The sequence below is a fragment of the Hipposideros armiger genome, unplaced genomic scaffold (assembly GCF_001890085.2).
Source record: "Hipposideros armiger isolate ML-2016 unplaced genomic scaffold, ASM189008v1 scaffold_93, whole genome shotgun sequence".
In the NCBI taxonomy this organism is placed as follows: Eukaryota; Metazoa; Chordata; class Mammalia; order Chiroptera; family Hipposideridae; genus Hipposideros; species Hipposideros armiger.
The window spans coordinates 526,591-544,966 of record NW_017731443.1 but is presented as its reverse complement, the minus strand read 5'-3'; the positions used below and the strand labels follow the sequence as shown (position 1 = coordinate 544,966).

At 56.0% G+C, this 18,376-nt stretch overlaps 1 protein-coding gene across 2 annotated transcripts; it reads left to right on the top strand.

Annotated features, from left to right (window-relative positions):
• Window positions 1–2,230: 2,230 nt before the first annotated feature.
• Window positions 2,231–11,385, top strand: RHOD (ras homolog family member D). Of its 2 annotated transcripts, none has more exons than XM_019645137.1 (5): window positions 2,231–2,447; window positions 6,842–6,929; window positions 7,757–7,866; window positions 10,010–10,144; window positions 10,712–11,385. In XM_019645137.1, the coding sequence occupies exons 1-5, from the start codon at window positions 2,316–2,318 to the stop codon at window positions 10,877–10,879; spliced, it is 633 nt and encodes a 210-aa protein (XP_019500682.1). In that variant the 5' UTR covers window positions 2,231–2,315; the 3' UTR covers window positions 10,880–11,385. The 2 variants fall into 2 exon arrangements, with proteins under 2 accessions (XP_019500682.1, XP_019500683.1); XM_019645138.1 differs by lacking the exon at window positions 2,231–2,447 and adding an exon at window positions 6,210–6,571.
• The last annotated feature ends 6,991 nt before the right edge of the window (window positions 11,386–18,376 follow it).

The following is an 18,376-nucleotide window of genomic DNA, read 5'->3' as shown; positions in this document are numbered from 1 at the left end:
CCATGCTAAGACCACCACAGCTAATATTTACTATGCCTGACCACACTTACTTCTCATTTCACCCTCCTGGCACCCTGATAGGGCAGGCATGAGCCCCATTTTACAGATGGGACAACTGAGGCTCAGAGCAAGTGAGGGGACACATCTGGGATTCACAGCTGGGCTCACACTGTCCCCCACCCAGGAGCCCTGACTCTCCCCCCAGTTCTCTCTTCCCTTTGTTCAGACAGATGTGCTCTGGCGTCTGCCCCTTCACAAAGCACTGCTGCTGGTCTGGGTGTGCCTGGAGCCATTCACACCTCCCAGGCAAGGGGCGTTTGTGATGAGGGAGGGAGAAAGGCAGGCAGTGTGGGAGTCTGGAGTCTGAGCTGGACCAGCCTTGGAGGGATGGGGGCCCCTGGACAGCCAGAGGTCTGATCAGCAGATCCTGTCCCATACCACGTGAACTTGCTGCAGGGGTGTACCCAGCCCATGCTGCTGGCATTGGCCATCCCAGGGCAGCCTCACTCTCCCGAAGTCAGCTTGTGCCAGGTGAGCAGGAAAGAAAGCCACTGGCATTATCGGATTCCCAGCAAGGCAGAGGCAGGCTGGTACCTGTGTGTTCACATTAATGTGTGTGTTTTGTTGTGTCCAGACCCCCTTCTGCAAGGAACTAAGGCCACCTTGGGCTTGTCCACAGTGCCCGATTTGGCCTGCAGGTTGTTATGAAACTTTCGAAACCACATACCTGCCTGCAAGTTGGGCACAGGGGTAGGAGCATGGAGCCAGATGGCCCGAGTGGAACCGTTTCTTAGCTGCACGACCTGGGGCAAATTGCTTTACCGTTATGACTCAAGACTTTTCTTTGCAAACCAGAGGTAATAATAGCCCCTGCCTCATGGGGTTGTTAGAGGATTAAATGAGGTAATATATATATTGGCAAAGTGCTTAGAGCTGTGCTTGCATGTAAGGAGTGTTGGCAAGAATAGCTATCATCATGATCTCCAGCCCAGGTCCCAGGAATGAGCTTCCACTTTGCGTCAATGCAGGTGAAGCCCTTCCTGGTTAACACCGCCCTCCCATCACCATGACAACCCACATCTCACCGTGGGCATGTGGGCATCAGCAGGGGAGCTGGGAGCACGGAGCTGTCTGTGCACCTGGCAGGGCTTCGCCCAGGGCCCTGTTTTACCCTGCTTCTCGAGGCCTCCCCCCTGGGACTTGAGGCACTCGCATATGTGCTGGATAGCCCATATGTCTGGATCAAGGCGCCATAACTTCTGGGCCTCAGAGCCCCACATTGGGGAGAACCCCAGGATTCCGGAAAATGCCCAGGAAAATGTTCACCCTCTGATTTGACTCCAGTCCCAAAGAGAACCCACAGAATACTTCAAGGGGCTACAAAGGGGCTCGCCACGGCCAAGCAGCTTTTTACACTGTGCCTGAACAGTGTTTATATTTTTTGCAAATTGGTTGCAACATTTAAAAAATCAAGAAACTGCACACACTATATCCAGGTATCTGGCTTTTCTTTAAAGAGCCACCAGAAGGTCCAGTGATGCTGAACTGGCATTCCCGTGGGAACGGAAAAGCACTGCCCTGGGTGGGCAAGCACGGTGCAGTTCTCACAGCCCTGTGTACCCAACCTCACCTGTGTGTGCCCACCTCCCTGAGCCATGAGGGAATGCAGAGGTTGGGGTGGGGGTTATCCTGTCCTTCTGTGTCCAATACAGCTCATCCTGGCTTCTTCTTTTCAAACTCTCCTCATTTAGAATATGCCCGCGAGCCAAATTTACTTCTTAGCAACAACAATAATAAAACTATGAGCAGTCCCTTGGTTCAGGTAATAGCTTGTATGAGCTTCTAGACCTTTCTAGAACAACTTAGTCCTTCAGCAGTCCATAAAGCTTGGGAGTAGAGGGTGGGGTGGGGAGTGAAAGGACTGAGAATAGAATCTTGCAGAAGCCTAGCCTTTCCTTTTCCAATTTAAACCAAAGCGCTTTTAAATATAGCCATGCCTCGCTTAATAGCGGGGTACGTTCGAGAAATGCATCATTAGGAGATACCGTCATTGTGCGAACATCATAGTGTGCACTTACACAAATCTAGATGGTGTAACCTACCGCATACCTCGGCTACTGTACAAAGTGTTACTGTACTTAAATTGTAGGCAATTATAGTGCATTGTGCCACAGCATTACAGCATCTAAGATGTCACTAGGCGGTNCCGCCCCGCCCCTTCCACATTCCTGCCCCGCCGGGCCTGCCCCGCACCCGGCCTTCGCTGCATCCCGGCTGGACGCCGCTGCGCGCTCGGCCCCTCGGCCGGCCCCGCGATGAAGGCGGCCCAAGCTGCGGGTGAGGAGGCGCCGCCAGGCGTGCGGTCCGTCAAGGTGGTCCTGGTGGGCGACGGCGGCTGCGGGAAGACGTCGTTGCTGATGGTCTTCGCCGAAGGGGCCTTCCCCGAGGTGAGTGCCAGAGCCCTCCAGGCACGGGCGCACACTGCTGTGCACGCATCCCCGCCTGGTCGCGGTTACGCACCGGCGCCCGGTGTGCCCCGTCTGTGCGGGAGCTGCCCAAGATGTGTGCCCACGCTGGCCTCCCGAGACGTCTCCTAGCAGAGTGTGGGGTCAGAGGCAATTCTCCCTCAGCCATCAGGAGTGAGGGCCTCAATGATATCATTTTGGAGGATGGCACCTACCTGGGAGAGGTGGCACTGGGACTGGCTTTGGCAACCTGGGTAGTGGCAGGTCCTATGGGAGTACTTGGTGGCACAGCATGGCTAAGAGGGACTAACGACTTTGGAGACTGCCTGGGTTCAAGTCATGGCTTTGCCACTTACAGCTGTGTGCCCTTGAGCAAGTCCCCTACCCTCTCTGTGCCCGTGTCCTTAACTGCACAATAGGAATAATGATGGTGCCCACTTCCCAGTGTCACTGTGAAGAGCGAGTTAATACAGGTCAGGTGCTCAGCTCGGAATCTTTAACAGGAAGGACTCACTTGGGAAACATCGTTTCTTCTCCCCCAGATTTGCCCCTAAAGCGGACATCCCACGGGCTCTGCCTTGGAGCGTAAGAGAACCAGACGCAAGTCAGACAGCTGGTTGGTCCCTTGGTGCTTGTCTAACAAATTGTGGGGCTTTCAGGAGCTTGCTTAGCCTCTCTGAGCCTCCTTTTCCTCCCACAACCTCATGGGGTGGAGGGAGCCAGGGTGCTGGTGAGAATTAAAGTCAGGCTGAGAGATGACTCTGCTTGGTACCTGGCACATCCTTGGTGCTCAGGGCATGTTGACTGTCGGTCCTTCACTAGCATGTTCACTGATGGTCCAGGCGGACTCACCAGGCACCAGGATGGGCTGGACCCACCCACCATGCCACCTCTCAGCCTAGCTCTCCTGGGAGTCCACAGGTTTGCTTACAGCACCTCTTCTCCCTCCTGCCTATGCCAGCATCCTGCAAACCTCTGAGGTTGTACAGGCGCTAGGAAGTCTGGTTGGGGAGGCAGGAGAGGCCAAGCCCCATAACAGTGTTGGACTTTTCTTCCCCTGTGGCAGCATTGAGCTGACTCTTTTGTGGTTTATGGAGCTGACGTCACCTCCTTTGGCCAGTCACATTTTTTTTTAAGTTGTGGTGTGTGTGTGTGTGGGGGTGTTTCCAGGCCCCCAGATGCTGCCCATGGGAACCCAACAATTATGGCACAGTGGGAAGCACGCCACAGAGGGACCAGGCTAGTAGGGACCACCAGGGGGGCTGGGAGGGGTGGTGCCTCATCACCAGTGTCCTGGGCTCTGAGACGTCCTTGACAATGAGACCCATCCTGGTTTCAGAGAGGTTACAGTGTGGAAGTGGGCATCGCCGCGCAGTTGACAAAAGGTGGGTGTTGGAGGACACGCTGGAGCTGGCCAGGGGAAGGGAGGGCATGCTTGTCACCAAGAAGATGGACCCAGCTTTGTCTAGGCTCCTCCCTGTTTGGGGACCCTGAATTCCCAGGGACCCCTCTGCGTCCAGGCACAAGAGAGGCCTCTTCATTTAAAAGAAATACAAGGTTCTGGAGCTGGAAAAGCTTTCATTTTACAGATAGGATAACTGAGGCGAGAGACAGAGTCCTGCCTTGGGGCCCAGGGCCCAGGGCCCAGCAGAGGCAGTGCTGGTCTAGAACGCAGGTCTCCCCACCCCTGACCAGGACACTCTCCAAAGCCCCCAGTGCTCTGCCTGCTGGACCCAGCCTTCTCCTGCTCCTGTCCCTGGGATCCCCTTCTGGCAGCCCTCCAAGCCCAGGGAGCCAGGAGCTCGGAGACTTGGGGCCCCATCTCCCAGGCCTTCTGACTGCAGCAAAGAGCAGAGAACAGGCTGGGATTTGGAGGGACCTCAGTAGCCTTTGGCTTGGGCCCAACCTCAGGCTTAGGGCAGGGGGAGCAGAGTAGAACGAGCTCCTGAGGCAGGGGCGCTCCTGGTTGGCATTTGGGGCAGCAACCATTCTCACAGGACCAAAGCCTCGGGGGGGCCCCACAGCAGGGAAGAGGGGAGGGGACAGGGAGCACCAGCCCTGCCTTCCAAAACCAGCTGAGTCTTCCTGGTCCACACAGACTCCCATGGGTGTGCTGCCCAGAGAAGCCCGACTCGCCTCTCTTGAGCTACAGCCCCCATCCTGTAATGACCCAACTGTCTGCGAGCGCCGTGAGGGCAAAGCCAAGCCTGAGTCATTTCTGCCCTGGCCTAGCCCAGGCCCGGCCCTGTTTTTCTGGCTGAGGACAGCTCAACAGATAAGATTAAGTGCTTATTGGCCCTATGGGCAGAGAGTGACCCTGCCTAGGGATTCAAAGAACACAACAGAAGATGTAGACAGAGTCTCCAGGATGACATTCCAGAGTAGGGGAAAGGGTTGTGACAATTACAAGCCAGAGGAGCAGCCCAACCCCACACCCTGAAATGGGGCGTTCCTGCTCACTCCCACTGGTGGCTAGAGTTGATGACCTCAGGAGAGGCAGGTGACTGGGGACAGAACCTGGCCTCTGGAACCAGAAAGACCTGGCTCCATCTTTAGCCAGCTGTCCATTGTATTACCTTGGACAAGTCACTTCCCCTCTCTGGGCCTCAGTGTCCTCCAGGAAAATGGGTGACAGTGTCATCTCCACAGGTATTTGCAAAGTAGTGACATGTGTCTCCCAAGAGGTTGGTGGCAGGCTGCTCTGCACCTCAAAGCAGGAGTTCTGTGCAGGACTCCGCTACTGGTGAGTGGGTGGCCAAGCTGAGAGCTCAGCAGGCATCAGTGCCCTCCAGTGACAGACTAGGGAGTGGCTGAGGAAGGGGGCACCAGCTGGAGGGATGGGAGTGGCTGGCATGGACACTGTCCCTGGCAACCAGCTTTCTAAGTGGTTGGGCATTTATGCTTGACCTCACCTGCCAGCCAGTCTTCCCTATCACATTGTGAGGTGACACTCTTCTCCTTTCAGTGAGGGGACTGGCCCAAGGTCACACAGATGGTTAATGCCAGAGCTGGTCCTAAGCCAGGCACATCTGATACCAAAGCAGCGCTCCTAGCCACCATGTCACACTGTCCCCTGCCAGGCAATGGGCCTGAGGGGAGGGGCCCTGGTCAGGCAGGGGGACATGGGGTGGTGGGTGGAGCCTCTTCTGTTCCTATCAGTAGAGGGGGTGACAGGTGATAGATTCCAGGGTAGCTTGAACCCCTACCTCAGGGCCATCCTCAAAGTCTCCATCTGCCTCAGCTGCCCACTCTGGGACCCTTTGTCCCCACCCTCCCCCTGCAGCTTCCCAAGTGCCAGTAGAACTGCACCAACCCACCACCTGGGGCTGTGCCTCCAGCGGCCAGGGCCTGACTCAGGGCCAGTCACTGGCTGCTGGGGGGTCTACCTGGCATGGGAAATGGGGGGACGACAGGGTCTCCCGGGCTGTGGCCCCACAGACCAGCCCGGAGCAGGTGAGCGAGGCCTGGGGACACAAGCTGCAGGGGTCCAAGGTGCCCCTAGGGGCAGAGGGCATGTGCTGCAGAGTTTTGAAAACCTCTTTACCTGTTGCTCAGACCCCACCTGTAAAAGCTCCCCTCTGCATTTTGGCATTTGTGTACAAAAGCCATCCTGTTTCCATTTACCCAGGCTTTGTTGAGAGGAACCAGCTCCAGCAGAGCAGGCCTGGGGGCCTCTGGCCCGGTTGACCTCCTGAGTCCAGACAGGGAAAGTAAGAGAGGCAGAGATGGAGCGCGAGCTGTGGGAGGGGACCCAGAAAGGCATCCTGGGGGAGGTGGCCCTGGGCAGGGGTCTTGGTTGGGTTGTGAGAGCTTGAGAAGCAAAGGAGGGACCCCAAAAAGCAACGTGCTCCTTGGAGCAGGCGCTGAGTCTTGTTTATTACTTGCTTCCAGTGCCCAGAACTGGTCCTGGGGAAGGTGCAGATGAATGAATGAATAATGAATGAATGAACGAACAAGTGTAGGTTTGTGTCATTCCAGGAGGAGGGGACAGCATGAAGGAAGGCTCAGAAATGGGACGGTCCTCCGTCCAGGGGGACAAAGACAAAAATAACAGTGGCTGGCATGTATGGAGTATTTATTTTGTGCCAGGCCCTGTGCTAAGTAAGGTCTGTGTGTGGGGCATCTCAGCAACACACTGCGGTGGGTACTTTACAACCGCAGAGAAGAAGGCCCGGGAGGTCTGTGCCTTGCCAGGCACACAGCTAGGAAGTGGCGGCTCTAGGCCTCAACCCCGCCAGCTGACCACTTCCAGAAACTACTGCACTCTGCAGACTCCCAGAGGGCGGTACCACGGGCATTCCTGGGCTCTGGCCTGGGCACTGGGGCCTGCCCCCTTTGGTTGTCCTCACAGCCTCTCCTTGCCTCTTTTTCCTCAGAGCTACACCCCCACAGTGTTTGAGCGGCTCACCATTAATCTACAAATAAAGGGCAAACCAGTGCACCTCCAAATCTGGGACACAGCAGGTGGGTGTGCAAGGCTGGGGGAGGGGCAGGATGGAAGGAGGGGCCCCAGATGCCCCAAGCCAAACCCCACTCCCTTCCTTCTGAATCGGGAAGGCCAGCCAATCTCCAAGAGACAGGTGTGGGCCAGGAACCTGAACCCTCCTTTCTTCTGCACCTGTGTCTGCTGCCTCCTCCACCCCAGGGCTGCCCACGGGGAGTCCAGAGCTCTTTGTTCTCAAGGAGCGGACTAGCCTGGCCTCCTCAGCATTCCAACCTGGTTTTAGCTTCTGTGAGAGCTGCCAACTTTGACCTCTGCCCTCCAGCCTTCTGACCTTACTCACATGAGGTTTCAGAGACAAATTTATTCCAGAGCTTAAAGCTAACCTCAGGCAGCCCCAGTAGCCCCTTTACCTTTGATGGGCAAAGATGTTTTTGCTGGGGTCCCGCCTGCCTCTTTCTCCTTACTCCCCAAGTCAAGGACAAAGCAATCTTCCTAGTGATGCGCTCAGTCCCTTTAGGCTAGGCCTCTGCCTTGCTCCCCCTTCCAGAACAGAGCTCTCCCAGCAAGTGGCCTCACCCAGGCCAGGGCTGGCATATCCCGTGGGCAGGCAGGGAACACTGTCCAGAGGGGAACATTCATGAGGAATGGCCACCTGAGTGCGAAATTTAGACCCTGAGGCACAGGATTAGGCCCTGATCCGCGCCCCCTGCCCCCCAACACACACACACACACACACACACACACACACACACACACGTGTGTGGTCTGGTGGGAATACCTGCTTGATTTGCGGGAGGAACTGACAGTGGGCAGGAGATCGGAAGGAGTGACCACCCCCACTTACCAGGACAAGTTGACTATGACCGCCTGCGGCCCCTGTTCTACCCTGACGCCAGCATCCTGCTCCTCTGCTTCGACGTCACCAGCCCAAACAGCTTTGACAACATCTTTAACCGGGTAGGTACTGGGGGAGGCAGTAGCGGGCAGGAGGCACAGCCCCCATAGCCAGGCCACACTGCTCCACCCGCACTCTGGACCCAGCAGACTGTCAGAGCTCAGCAGGCCCTGTATGACATCAAGGCCAGTGCCTCTGGCATATATATGGGGAAACTGAGGCCCAGAGGGGGTCAGCGACTAGCTGGGGGTCCCACAGGGATTTGGTGGCAGGGTCTGGCTTCTGACTCCCAGTCCAGTGCTCCTTGCCTGCCCTCTACTGCAGTCTCAGAATGCTGTGGCTTTTTCTACTGTGACCCTGCCTGAGAATGCTGGGTGACCCAGAGACCCCTGAGTTTCCCCAGCCTGGGCCTGCTCAAGGTCACATGAACCATCAGCTTCCAGCAGCTCTCAACCTCCATCTGTGTGACCACTGCCTCTCAGCAGCCTTCCAGTTATGTCAGGGGTTCCAGAAACTGCTCACAGGTGTCAGGCATGTGGTCCCTTGAGTAATTCTCTGCTCCGGCCACGACACATTACCACCCAAACTGCACCAGGGTTCTTCAGAGCACAGCCAGAGATGGCATTAGTAATAATAACACAGTGATGATGGCAGCATTCATTAGAACTTGCCACGTGCCAGGCACTGTTCCAGGCACTTACATATATTAACTCATTAACCCCCTTACAAATCTTAGGGAGCAGATACTATTACTATCCCCAGATTGCATCACTTGCCCCACGATACACATCTATGAAGTGGGAACATAGGGATTTGAACCCAGGCAGCCTGCTCCATGCAGCCATTCAGAAGTGCTGATTGAACAAATCTATGTGTCAGGCGCTGTTCTAGGCACTGGGGGCCAGGCGAGATGGTGGTGGCTGGGACCGGAGTGCTATTAGACGGGGTGGTGAGAGGTGGGCGGGTACTGAATCTGCAAGGCAGAGCCATCAGGATATGCAGACAGTTTGGATGCAGGTGGGAGAGACGTTTTGACCAGAGCAACTGGAAGGTGGCCATTTCCCAAGGAGCAAGCTGGGGGTGAGGAGGTGGGAGATGGGGGCCCTGCTGGACATCCCAGGGAGGTGATGGATAGGCAGGCAGAAGTCTGAGTCTGCAGTTTCCTGGAGACAGCTGGGCCAGGCCAGGCTGGGTAGATACATTTAGGAGCTGCTGGTGGGGAAGAGCCATGGGCTGGGCGTGGTCACCTGGTGATCACCTGGAGGGCAAGAGCAGCTAGAGGAGAGGCCCGCCCACGGCTTGAGCTGGGGGGGGGGGGGGGGTAGTGAGATCCAAGAAGAACCGAGAGAGAGGTATCCTGAAGTGAAGTGCAGACTGGGTCTCGGAGGAGGACGCAGTACCCAGTGTCAGGGCTCAGGTAAAGTAAGGGCTGAGGACTTAACTTTGGATTTAGCAAGGTGGAGTCATGGAGGACACCCTTTCCGAGGGCAGTTCTGTGGACGGCTGGGGGTGTGGGTGGTCTGCCCAGGACCCCCTACGGGCCCCATCTGGCTCCAGGAGCTGGCTGGTTTGATGCCAGTTTTTTCTGAACAGACAAACTGAGCAGGCATTTGCTCCTGGACATATAAAGCCCCTGTCTCTGGATTCCAGGCTCCCAGGTTGTAGCCCAGGCTGAAATAACCAGGCCTGGAGCCTCACATTCCAAAGAACAGCTGACCCAGAATGGCAGTGCTCCCTCCAAGAGGCAAACAGCTGCGGCAACCGTGTTGTGAGATGCTTTATTTTTAAAGGATCACTTATTTGCTGATATATTTCACCGAGTAGGGGAGGCAGTCATGGGAACACTTACCTTACAGAGAGGCAGGATTCTAGAGATGGGTGGGAGCAGGGTCCTAGACTCAAATCCTGCCACTTCCAGTTGTGTGACCAAGGCCAAGTTATATACTCTTTCTGAGCCTCAGTTACCACATGTGTACAATGGGACTGATGCTAGAACTTGCTTCATAGGCACCTGGGGGTTAATGAGTTCACAGGTGTAAAGTCTTAGATCCTGGCACAGAGTAGGTCTCCCTGAACGCTGGCTGTGCTGATGCTCGCATTGGGGGCTGTGTGGGGAGCAGGAGAGCAGCCCATTCTCCCATCTGCCCAGAGGGACAGCACTCCTGATGGCTAACACACACACCCTCGCTGCCCTCCTCCCTGCAGTGGTACCCAGAGGTGAGTCACTTCTGCAAGGAGGTGCCCATCATCGTTGTGGGCTGCAAGACTGACCTGCGCAAAGACAGGTCGCTGGTGAAGAAGCTGCGGAAGAATAGGTTGGAGCCCGTGACTTACCACAGGGTAGGCGACCCAGCCCAGAGGCAGGGGTGTTGGGAGAGGGAACATATGCTGACCCGACCCAGCCTCTCAATAGCGCCAAGAGTCCAGCACACTCAGGGTGTGGGGCAGGGTAGGGGTCATTTTGGAGGCAGTCAGGGGTCAGGAATGGCTGATGCTTGGAAGTGGTACCTAGAATACTCTGGAAGGTTCCACCTGTACAAGGGAGAGCAAGTGGTATGCACATCAGATAGTCCTACCCACCCACTTCACAGATGGGAAACCTGAGGTAGAGAGGGGACCCTCAGCTCGTCAATCTGCAGGCTGCTCTCTGCTACACTCCTGGGAACTTAATTAGTTGGTACTTTGAGAGGCAGCGACCCAGCCCAGAACCGAGGCAGGAAGCCCAATGAAGCCATGAGAGTGCTTGGTCAAGCTAAGGGGAGGGACTGTGGGTACCGTAGAAAAACTTACCTTCCACTTTTGCCCTAGAGACGCCCTAGGATGGTCAAGAGGGCTGTGGGGGGGGGCTGGACGTGAGGCACCCAGCAGCCCCCACCTCACGGTTGCCTCATCCACTCTCCCTGTTAGGGCCAGGAGATGGCGAGGTCCGTGGGCGCCGTGGCCTACCTCGAGTGCTCAGCTCTGCTCCACGAAAACGTCCATGCCGTCTTCCAGGAGGCTGCGGAGGTGGCCCTCAGCAGCCGCAGTCGCAACTTCTGGCGGCGGATTACTCGGAGCTTTTGCGTGGTGACCTGACAGGCTTGGGGCCTTCCCTGCCCCGACAGCCCCAGCAGCACCGGAAGGAGCTGGGCGTTGGCCTTCTGCCTAGTTGGCTGGGCTGGACCCAGTCCCCAGACTGTGACCTCCGAACTGACCCTCAGACAGATGGGCACCACCGAAGCCGGGCCCCTGACCCCGGGGCGGGGATTCGTGGGCCGAAGCGAAACCCCTCTGAGGCCTGAGGAAGGGGGTTCCCGGGCCCGCCAGCCCTGCGGAGGGCTAGTCCTGGAGTCCCCTACAGTCACTAACACTCCCAGCTCCCAGCCCTGGACCTGCACATCCGGGAGCAGCCGTGCGGCCTGGCGCCACCTCGCGGCTATTCCTGGGGCTGCACCTTCAGGCAGCACCAGGTGGTCCTTGGAACCCGCCCTCCAACTCACCCCACGACCCCATCCCCCACCAGAACTCACACCTCACCCCTTCCTGCTTCCCCCTGCCCTTCCCAGTGGTAACCGTAACAACTAAAACGACATCGCCTGTTATTGTGTCACTCTCGTTTTGAAATGCCTTTACACACATGTTCCATGGTAGTTAGGAGCCCACCCCATGTAGGCGCTGGAGTCTACACCACCCTTAACTCACCCTTAGCTGCTCCCCTTTACTTTCTTTGAGAGCTGGTCACCACTTGACATGGTCCTGGCTGTCTCCCCGTGGGATGGCCAGCTCCCCTAGAGCACTGACTGGGTGAGTCCGAATCCCCTGTGCCTAGCATACAGGAAGCACTAAAGAACTGTGGTGTGACAAATGGATGGCTGCTGTGCACCAATGCTCTACTTCAGGCCCTCATCTGCGCCTGCCTAGATTGCCACAAAAGTCTCCCAGCCTCCAGTCTCTCCGCCTGGACACCTGACACCCCAGCCATACCCTAGGAGCACTAACGACCCATACCAGCCTCCAAGCCTTTTCTCAAGCTGTTCCCCCATCTCAGCACACCCTTCTTCCCAGTCACTGCCTGTCCAAATCCCCTGCACCCCCAAATCCTTCAGGGCCCAGCTCAGACACTTCTAGGAAGCCTATGGATCTGCTGGCTTCCTCATTCCCACCTCACTGCATGCGCACCAAAGCATCCATTGTGTCTGCCAGGGCCCCTAGGCCAAGGAGCTGGGCTTTCTTTCCATGCTGTGGGAAAGGCCAGGTTGGACTCCTTAAGATGACAGGTCTGGTGGCAGGACCAGGTGGCTGGGAGGGTGGAGGTGAGAGCCGTAGACCAGTTGGGCAGCTGCAGACGGCCAGAAACAAGAAACAAGCCACCACAAGTCAAGGTCATGTGACTTCTGGGCTGGGTAGCCTATGCCACACAGCAAGGGTGTACTGTGGGAAGGGTGGGGACACAGAGAGGGAAGAATGCTGGCCTCTCCCCTGCATGAGAAAGGCAGAGAAGGTGAGCCCTTTTGACACACTGAGACACCTGCACTGGGATAGGAGGGAATGTTAAGTGGTCCGTTTCCACTTAACTTAGGCCCGGTCCCTCCCAGCGGCCACATGCAGCCATCCCAGGTCTCACAGGAAGGCACCGTGAGTGGCAGCACTTGGAGATGCCCACCAAGCAGCCAGGGAGGGTTGTTATTGTGGATGGTGGTTCTCCTCCTCCTCCTCACCCACCAAACCCCCCCTTTCAATTCCTCACAACCCTGTGTGGTAGGGTGGCTCAGCCAGACAAGTTAGAGCCTGGGAGGATGCAGCCCAGAGGCCAGAGGCCAGCTGGGGTGACAGCCACAAACCACAGTGTCTTCATTTCTCTGCACCGCCTCTGCTGGGCCTCGGGGTTGTCTGCTGGGAAGGCAAGGGGTGGAGGTGGGGACCCCAAGTCACTTCCTCCAGGACAGGCCACTCCCTGGCATTGTAGGGGGCAGGGTGGGGAGCACTCTGTGAGTCATGAAGCACTCCTCTCATCTCTGCCTGGACAGCACCCTGGGCCCCACATCTGACAGATACCCCACTTCAGATCTCCCTCTTTGCTCTCTCTGGCCTCCTTCAGCTCCTGGGGGCCCTTCCTTTGGAGGATGAGAACTCATGGCCCTTAGGAAGTCATCCCAAAGCCACTGGCTAGAGAATTAACAGAGCCTGTGACCAGGCTGAGGAGCAGAGAGATCTGAAACGGACTAGCTGACCACCCACCCTACGTTCCAGGGCTTGACCTCCAAGCTAAATGCTTCTGGTTAAGGTCGAATTGTGGAAAGTAGGGGATTTTCCTGGGTTCCAATCCTGGTTCTGCAATTTACCAACTCTGTGACTTTGGATGAGTCCCTAGCGCTTACTGGAAAATGTGGGTATGAGTAGGCTCTACCTCCTGGAGTGTTGGGAGGATTGAATGAACTCATACCACTAGTGCTTATTCAGTCAATGAATAACTAGAGTTACTATGAAATGAGGGTCAGTGTTTACCGTGCAAGGTTGTTGCAGGATCTGCAAAGCAGGAGCAAGCAAGGACATGTTTGATCGATGCTGGTTCTCTCTTCCCAATCTGAGTCACCATGCCCTGGGAGGACGGGGGAGGGCGCACAGACCTTCCTGGTGACAAAGATGGGAAGCCTCAGAGGGGAGCGGACATGGAGTAGGAGGCAGCTGATTCTGTGTAAGGCTGGCTGGCCCCGGTGAGGGGAGCCAGGAGGATTCCTCCAGGGCTTACGTGTGCAGTGGAAGTATCAAACCTGGTCCAGTGCTGAGTGCAAGGCTGGGGCGAGGGGGGTGGAGGGTGACCAGGATGTAGTCCTTGCCTTCCAAACGTCCATCCTCCATCCTCCGTGGGAGCTCCAATGTCAACACAACCAACTAGGGAGGGGAATGTCCAGTATTCACTTGGCAGCCTGCTCCAGCCATTAAACAGGTGGGGAGCTGGGGATGGGAGGACCGGGGAGGTGCTGCCCACTGAAAGACACAGCTGACTCAGAGCTCACCCACCACACCCATGCATCTGAAACAGGGTTGTTCTAGGACCCCTGCTCCTGTCTGCCCACCAGAAGAGGATCACAGAGTTCTGTCTGGCCATGCCCTGTAGGTGACATTCTGCACATCCTACCTCATTCAGTCCTCACAAATCCCTGCTTTACAGGCAAGGAAACAGGTTCAGAAAGCTAAAGAGTGAGACCAAAAGCAGTGAGTGGCAGAGCCAGAGCTGGGTGCTGGAACACAGGACGTGTCAGGACTCCCAGCTCTTGCTCCTGACCGTCCCTGGGCACTGGCCAGGCGCCTGGACCTTGACCAGCAGAGGGCAGCAGGGCCCAAGGAGAGGAGCCTCACCCCAGCATGGGGGTGGCTGGCAGGGAGGCCAGGCATGGAGACCTGCCCCATGGCTCCTGCCTGGGGCCCTTTCGGGGTGACACACCGCTCTCAGCTCTCACCAACTGCCACCCACTGAGCGGTGCCCACCCCAATAAGCTCAGAGTGGCTAAGTGACTTGACCATTCCGGTCAGTCTGGGCATGCTGTCCCGTTTGTTATGGTCCTAGGTCAGAATCTAGGGTTTGAATCGTAGCCCTGCAATTACCACCTGGCAAAATTATGGTCAAGTGCGTGGGCTGGAGTGAGATCTAAAGGGACATTGCCAGCAAAGTACTTCCCACGTGGGGCCACGTAACTCAGGCTCACTTTTTCCTTTATGCCACACCTGGGGAATCTTCCTCAGTCCCTGCCCTCCTTCCCCCTTGAGCCCACCCCAGAATTTGTAACATAGTTTGGGGAGATGATCAAAATTCTCAAAGAATGTCAAGGAACCCCAAGGGAGCGCTCCTAGGTTGTAAGGTGCTGTGAGCCAGCACCTGGGGGCGTGCCCGTGTGGCCAGAACTATCTCGGAGGGCTGGCAGGAGGAGGAGTTTCTGGAGGACCCTGGGGTCCTTCCTGCTAGATAACTAGCCCACATGGAGACCCAGACGCAGTGATGGGGGCAGGGCGGAAAGCTTCTGGAAAAGGTCAGCTGAGTTTCCAACTCTCTTCTCCCTGTACTCCTACCAGCTGAAGGAGCTGAGTCATGTGACAGAGCAAAGTCACGTAGCCAAAAGGTGACACCCTGCAGAGCTTCCCTCTAACCCAACAATGCCACATTAGACACCCTGGGCTCTTCACTTTTCACTTTCCCACCCCAACTCCTCCCCTCAACCAAAAAAAAAAAATTTGCCAGATAAAGAGATCTTTACCATTGTCACCAGTCATGTGCCCTAGGTCCATGTCTGCAACTTTCCATTCACCTCTGCCCCCACCCCCAGGCCGGGACCACCTGACCACAGGGTGCAGGGGCAGAGGTGAATGCAGACATCACCCTAGCTGCCACCTCCGCGATACATCAAGACCTTGTTCCTGTCTCCTTTTCCCAACTCCCTCCTCCTGCTTCCTGGGATCTCCCCCTAACTGAGCTCTGCTCTTTGTTGTAGGTGTTGTGTTTATTTTGGCTTCCTATTTGGCTCATTCATTCATGAATTTTCATTCCTTCAACAATTCTTTGTTGAGCACTTACTACAAAATCCCTGCCTCCCAGCCCTGTACCTGGACCCTCCCGGATTTCTCGGGCCTCTGTCAGTCTTGCTGGGAGGCAGCGCCCTCCCCCTATGGAAGCAGGACCACCCACTGGACCCTTGCTCTCTCCTGACCCTGGCAGGTGGGACATCACCAACATCCACTCCTCCGGCTCCCCCCACTTTCCTCCTTAGGACTTTGAATCTGGGGCAAGAGACAAGAGGGACGTTTAAATTCATTCTGGTGACACCAGCTGTTTTTTTTTTCTTTAGTAAATATATAGAGCTTACTATACGCCAGACAGTTCTAATAGTAACTCAGTCAATCCTCATAACCACCCTACAAGGCAGGTAGTTATTAGCAGCCCCATTTTATAAACGAGGAAACTGAGGGGCAGAGAGTTCAAGAAACTCCTGTTTTGCAGGGCTGTTTAGGGCTCACCTCAAGCACCCCCTTTGATGAGGCTCTTCTCTACCAGCTCACTTAGCGCTCCCAACAACCCCAACAAGGTGGGTGCTCTTAACAGCGACACAGACAGTGCCAGACTTCCCGGGATTTGAACCCAGCAAGTCCATGATCTTCACCGCTGAACCACGCTGTCCGCTCCCCCCCGCCCTCCCCCCACTGAGCTGCCAGGATGGCAGGATGGCTCAGCTGGTGAGAGCACGTGCTCCTAACAACAAGACTGCCTGTTCGATGGTGGGCTACAACCGCCTGACCGCCAGCAACTAAGACTGAACTCGGCACCTTGAGCTGAGCTGCCACCCGGATGGCTCAGTGGATAGAGTGTGCGCTCTTAACAACAAGGCTGCTGGTTCATTACTTGTAAAAAATGTACCAAGCTAATATAAGATACTAATACTAGAGGAAACTGGGTGCAGGGATATATGGAAGCTCTCTGTACTATCTTCACACTTTTTCTGTAAATCTAAAAGTTCTAAAATAAAAAGGCTATTTAAAAATTAATCGAAGTGGTTGCCAGGAGAAATCTCCAGAGGTGGTTAGACTTCCTATTATCTGTGCTGGGGTGGGGCCCCATAATCTTTCAGCTGAGAGCCTCTAAAGACTTTAATTATCATGGCCTCAGACCCCTGCACCACAAGGGGGCTACCTGAATGATACCAAGATGGCAAACCGGCTAAGGATGGGTCCCAGAGACCCAGCGACAGCCCATCTGGGCCAACCTCAGTACAGATGATGTTCATTAAACACATGTGGGCTGTCTGAGGCCTGAACTGCCCCACTTCCTGGCAAGACATAAGATGGGTGAAATTCACACCTACCTGTGAAATTCAAGTTCTGAACAGGAGCAGAGACCCAAATGAACGTGTGTGGGCGGGGGAGACCCCCTGTAGTTTAAACAAACAGATGACAATAGAAATGTAAACAGCCTTTGGTGGGTTTGTTCACATATTTTCACTCTCCCAGGCAGTGCCAGTCGCCCAAACTCAAGTTAGTCCAGCAATCGGGGGAGCCAGTTAATAGCAGCAAATTATCAAAACACAGTTTCAAATCAGGTCTAAGCTCTTTGTCCCAGTGAACTCACTTCTCAGCCCCAGAGCACAGAGCCCCAGCTCCTGGGTAGACAGCCTTCCTAACTGGCCCTAGTTTCCAAGGGCCCAGGATAAGAGCCCACCCCTCCCAAGGTCTCTGGGCTTCAGGCAGAGCAGCTCCCAGGGCCTCTCCAAGCTCACTGACCCCTCCTCCCTCCTCCCTCACCCCCACCCCCACCTACCCCGCCGGCCTCATTAGCATAAGGGATTGCGACAGGTATTAAAAGCCTTTAGGGCCAGGCAAAGGCTGCATGGCCTGCCTGCATCAGGGCACTGGCCAGAAGAAGCCCTGATTCCCTTCACTCACCTGGCCTGGCCTCCTTATGCATCTGACTAAAGTTTTGTCCAGTCCAGCCTCAGGGCAGTGGTCTGTGCTCATCTGGAATGGGGGGGGGTCATGGTGAAGGTGAGGGAAGACTTGCCGGCTAGGCTGGGATGGGGGTGTAGGGGCAGACCTTGGAGAATTTCTTCAGCCAGGCTGAGGGTGGAGCCGGGCAGGGCGAGAGGCACAGGCCGGACGAACTGGACAGACCTGTACACCCGTGCCCAAACACACATTCAGGTTGAAATACTAGTCAGGGTCAGCACTGAGACCCTTCACTTAAGGAGCAAAGGCCCAATTTGTCCCCCAACTCTCAGCTCCTGCCAAGAACACCCCTGATGCCCAGGACATCATGGTCACTCAGAGCCGTTGGCAAGACCCAGACCAAATCTGCCTTTTGGAAGGGACCCTGCCCCCACTGCCATGTATGTACACTCTTTGGAAGAGGCTTCTGCTCCAGTTGCACACGCTGTCCCAAGCCCTGCAGACAAGCCCACCCTGGTTGCCCCAGCAAACTCCTGTCCTCCCCTGGTTGCCCCAGCTCCCTCCTCTCCTCCCCGGGGAGAGCAGCTTCCGCCCCAATCCCTGAACTGCCAGGGGAGGCTGCTGGAATCCAAAGGAGCCTGGGTCAGCACGTCCTTGGGCACGGAGCAGCCTTCCTGCAGCAGGACGACCCTCTGCCACCTGGTCCTTGGCTGCAGCCCCTGCAAACCCCTGGGCTGTCCCAAATGATCGCTGAGGGGGGTAAAGAAACGGCACCTTAGCCTGTGGCTAGAGCTCTCTCTCTCCGAAGCAGAAGCCAGAACTTGAATTTAACGACCTTGCCTTATGCTCATTCTGGAGTATCTCCAAGACCAGATAGATGGAACAAGGCTTGAGTTGTGGGGTTCAAAGCACCTCCAGAACTGCACCCTGTGAGGGGCAGCTTTCTTTATCTGGTGCGTCACCTCAGTACCCAAAGAGCTGCAATGTTTCCCAGACCCCGCTAAGCTGCAAAGCCTCAGGCTGTGTCCAAGGGGATCGTTGTCCTCAGATCTGTCACAAGACTATGAGCACCCAAACCCCATCTGGGCCCCTGAGAACACATCACTGCCGGCACTACCTGAAACTCCATGTCCTCATGCAAACGTTAAGTCAAAGACAGTGGAT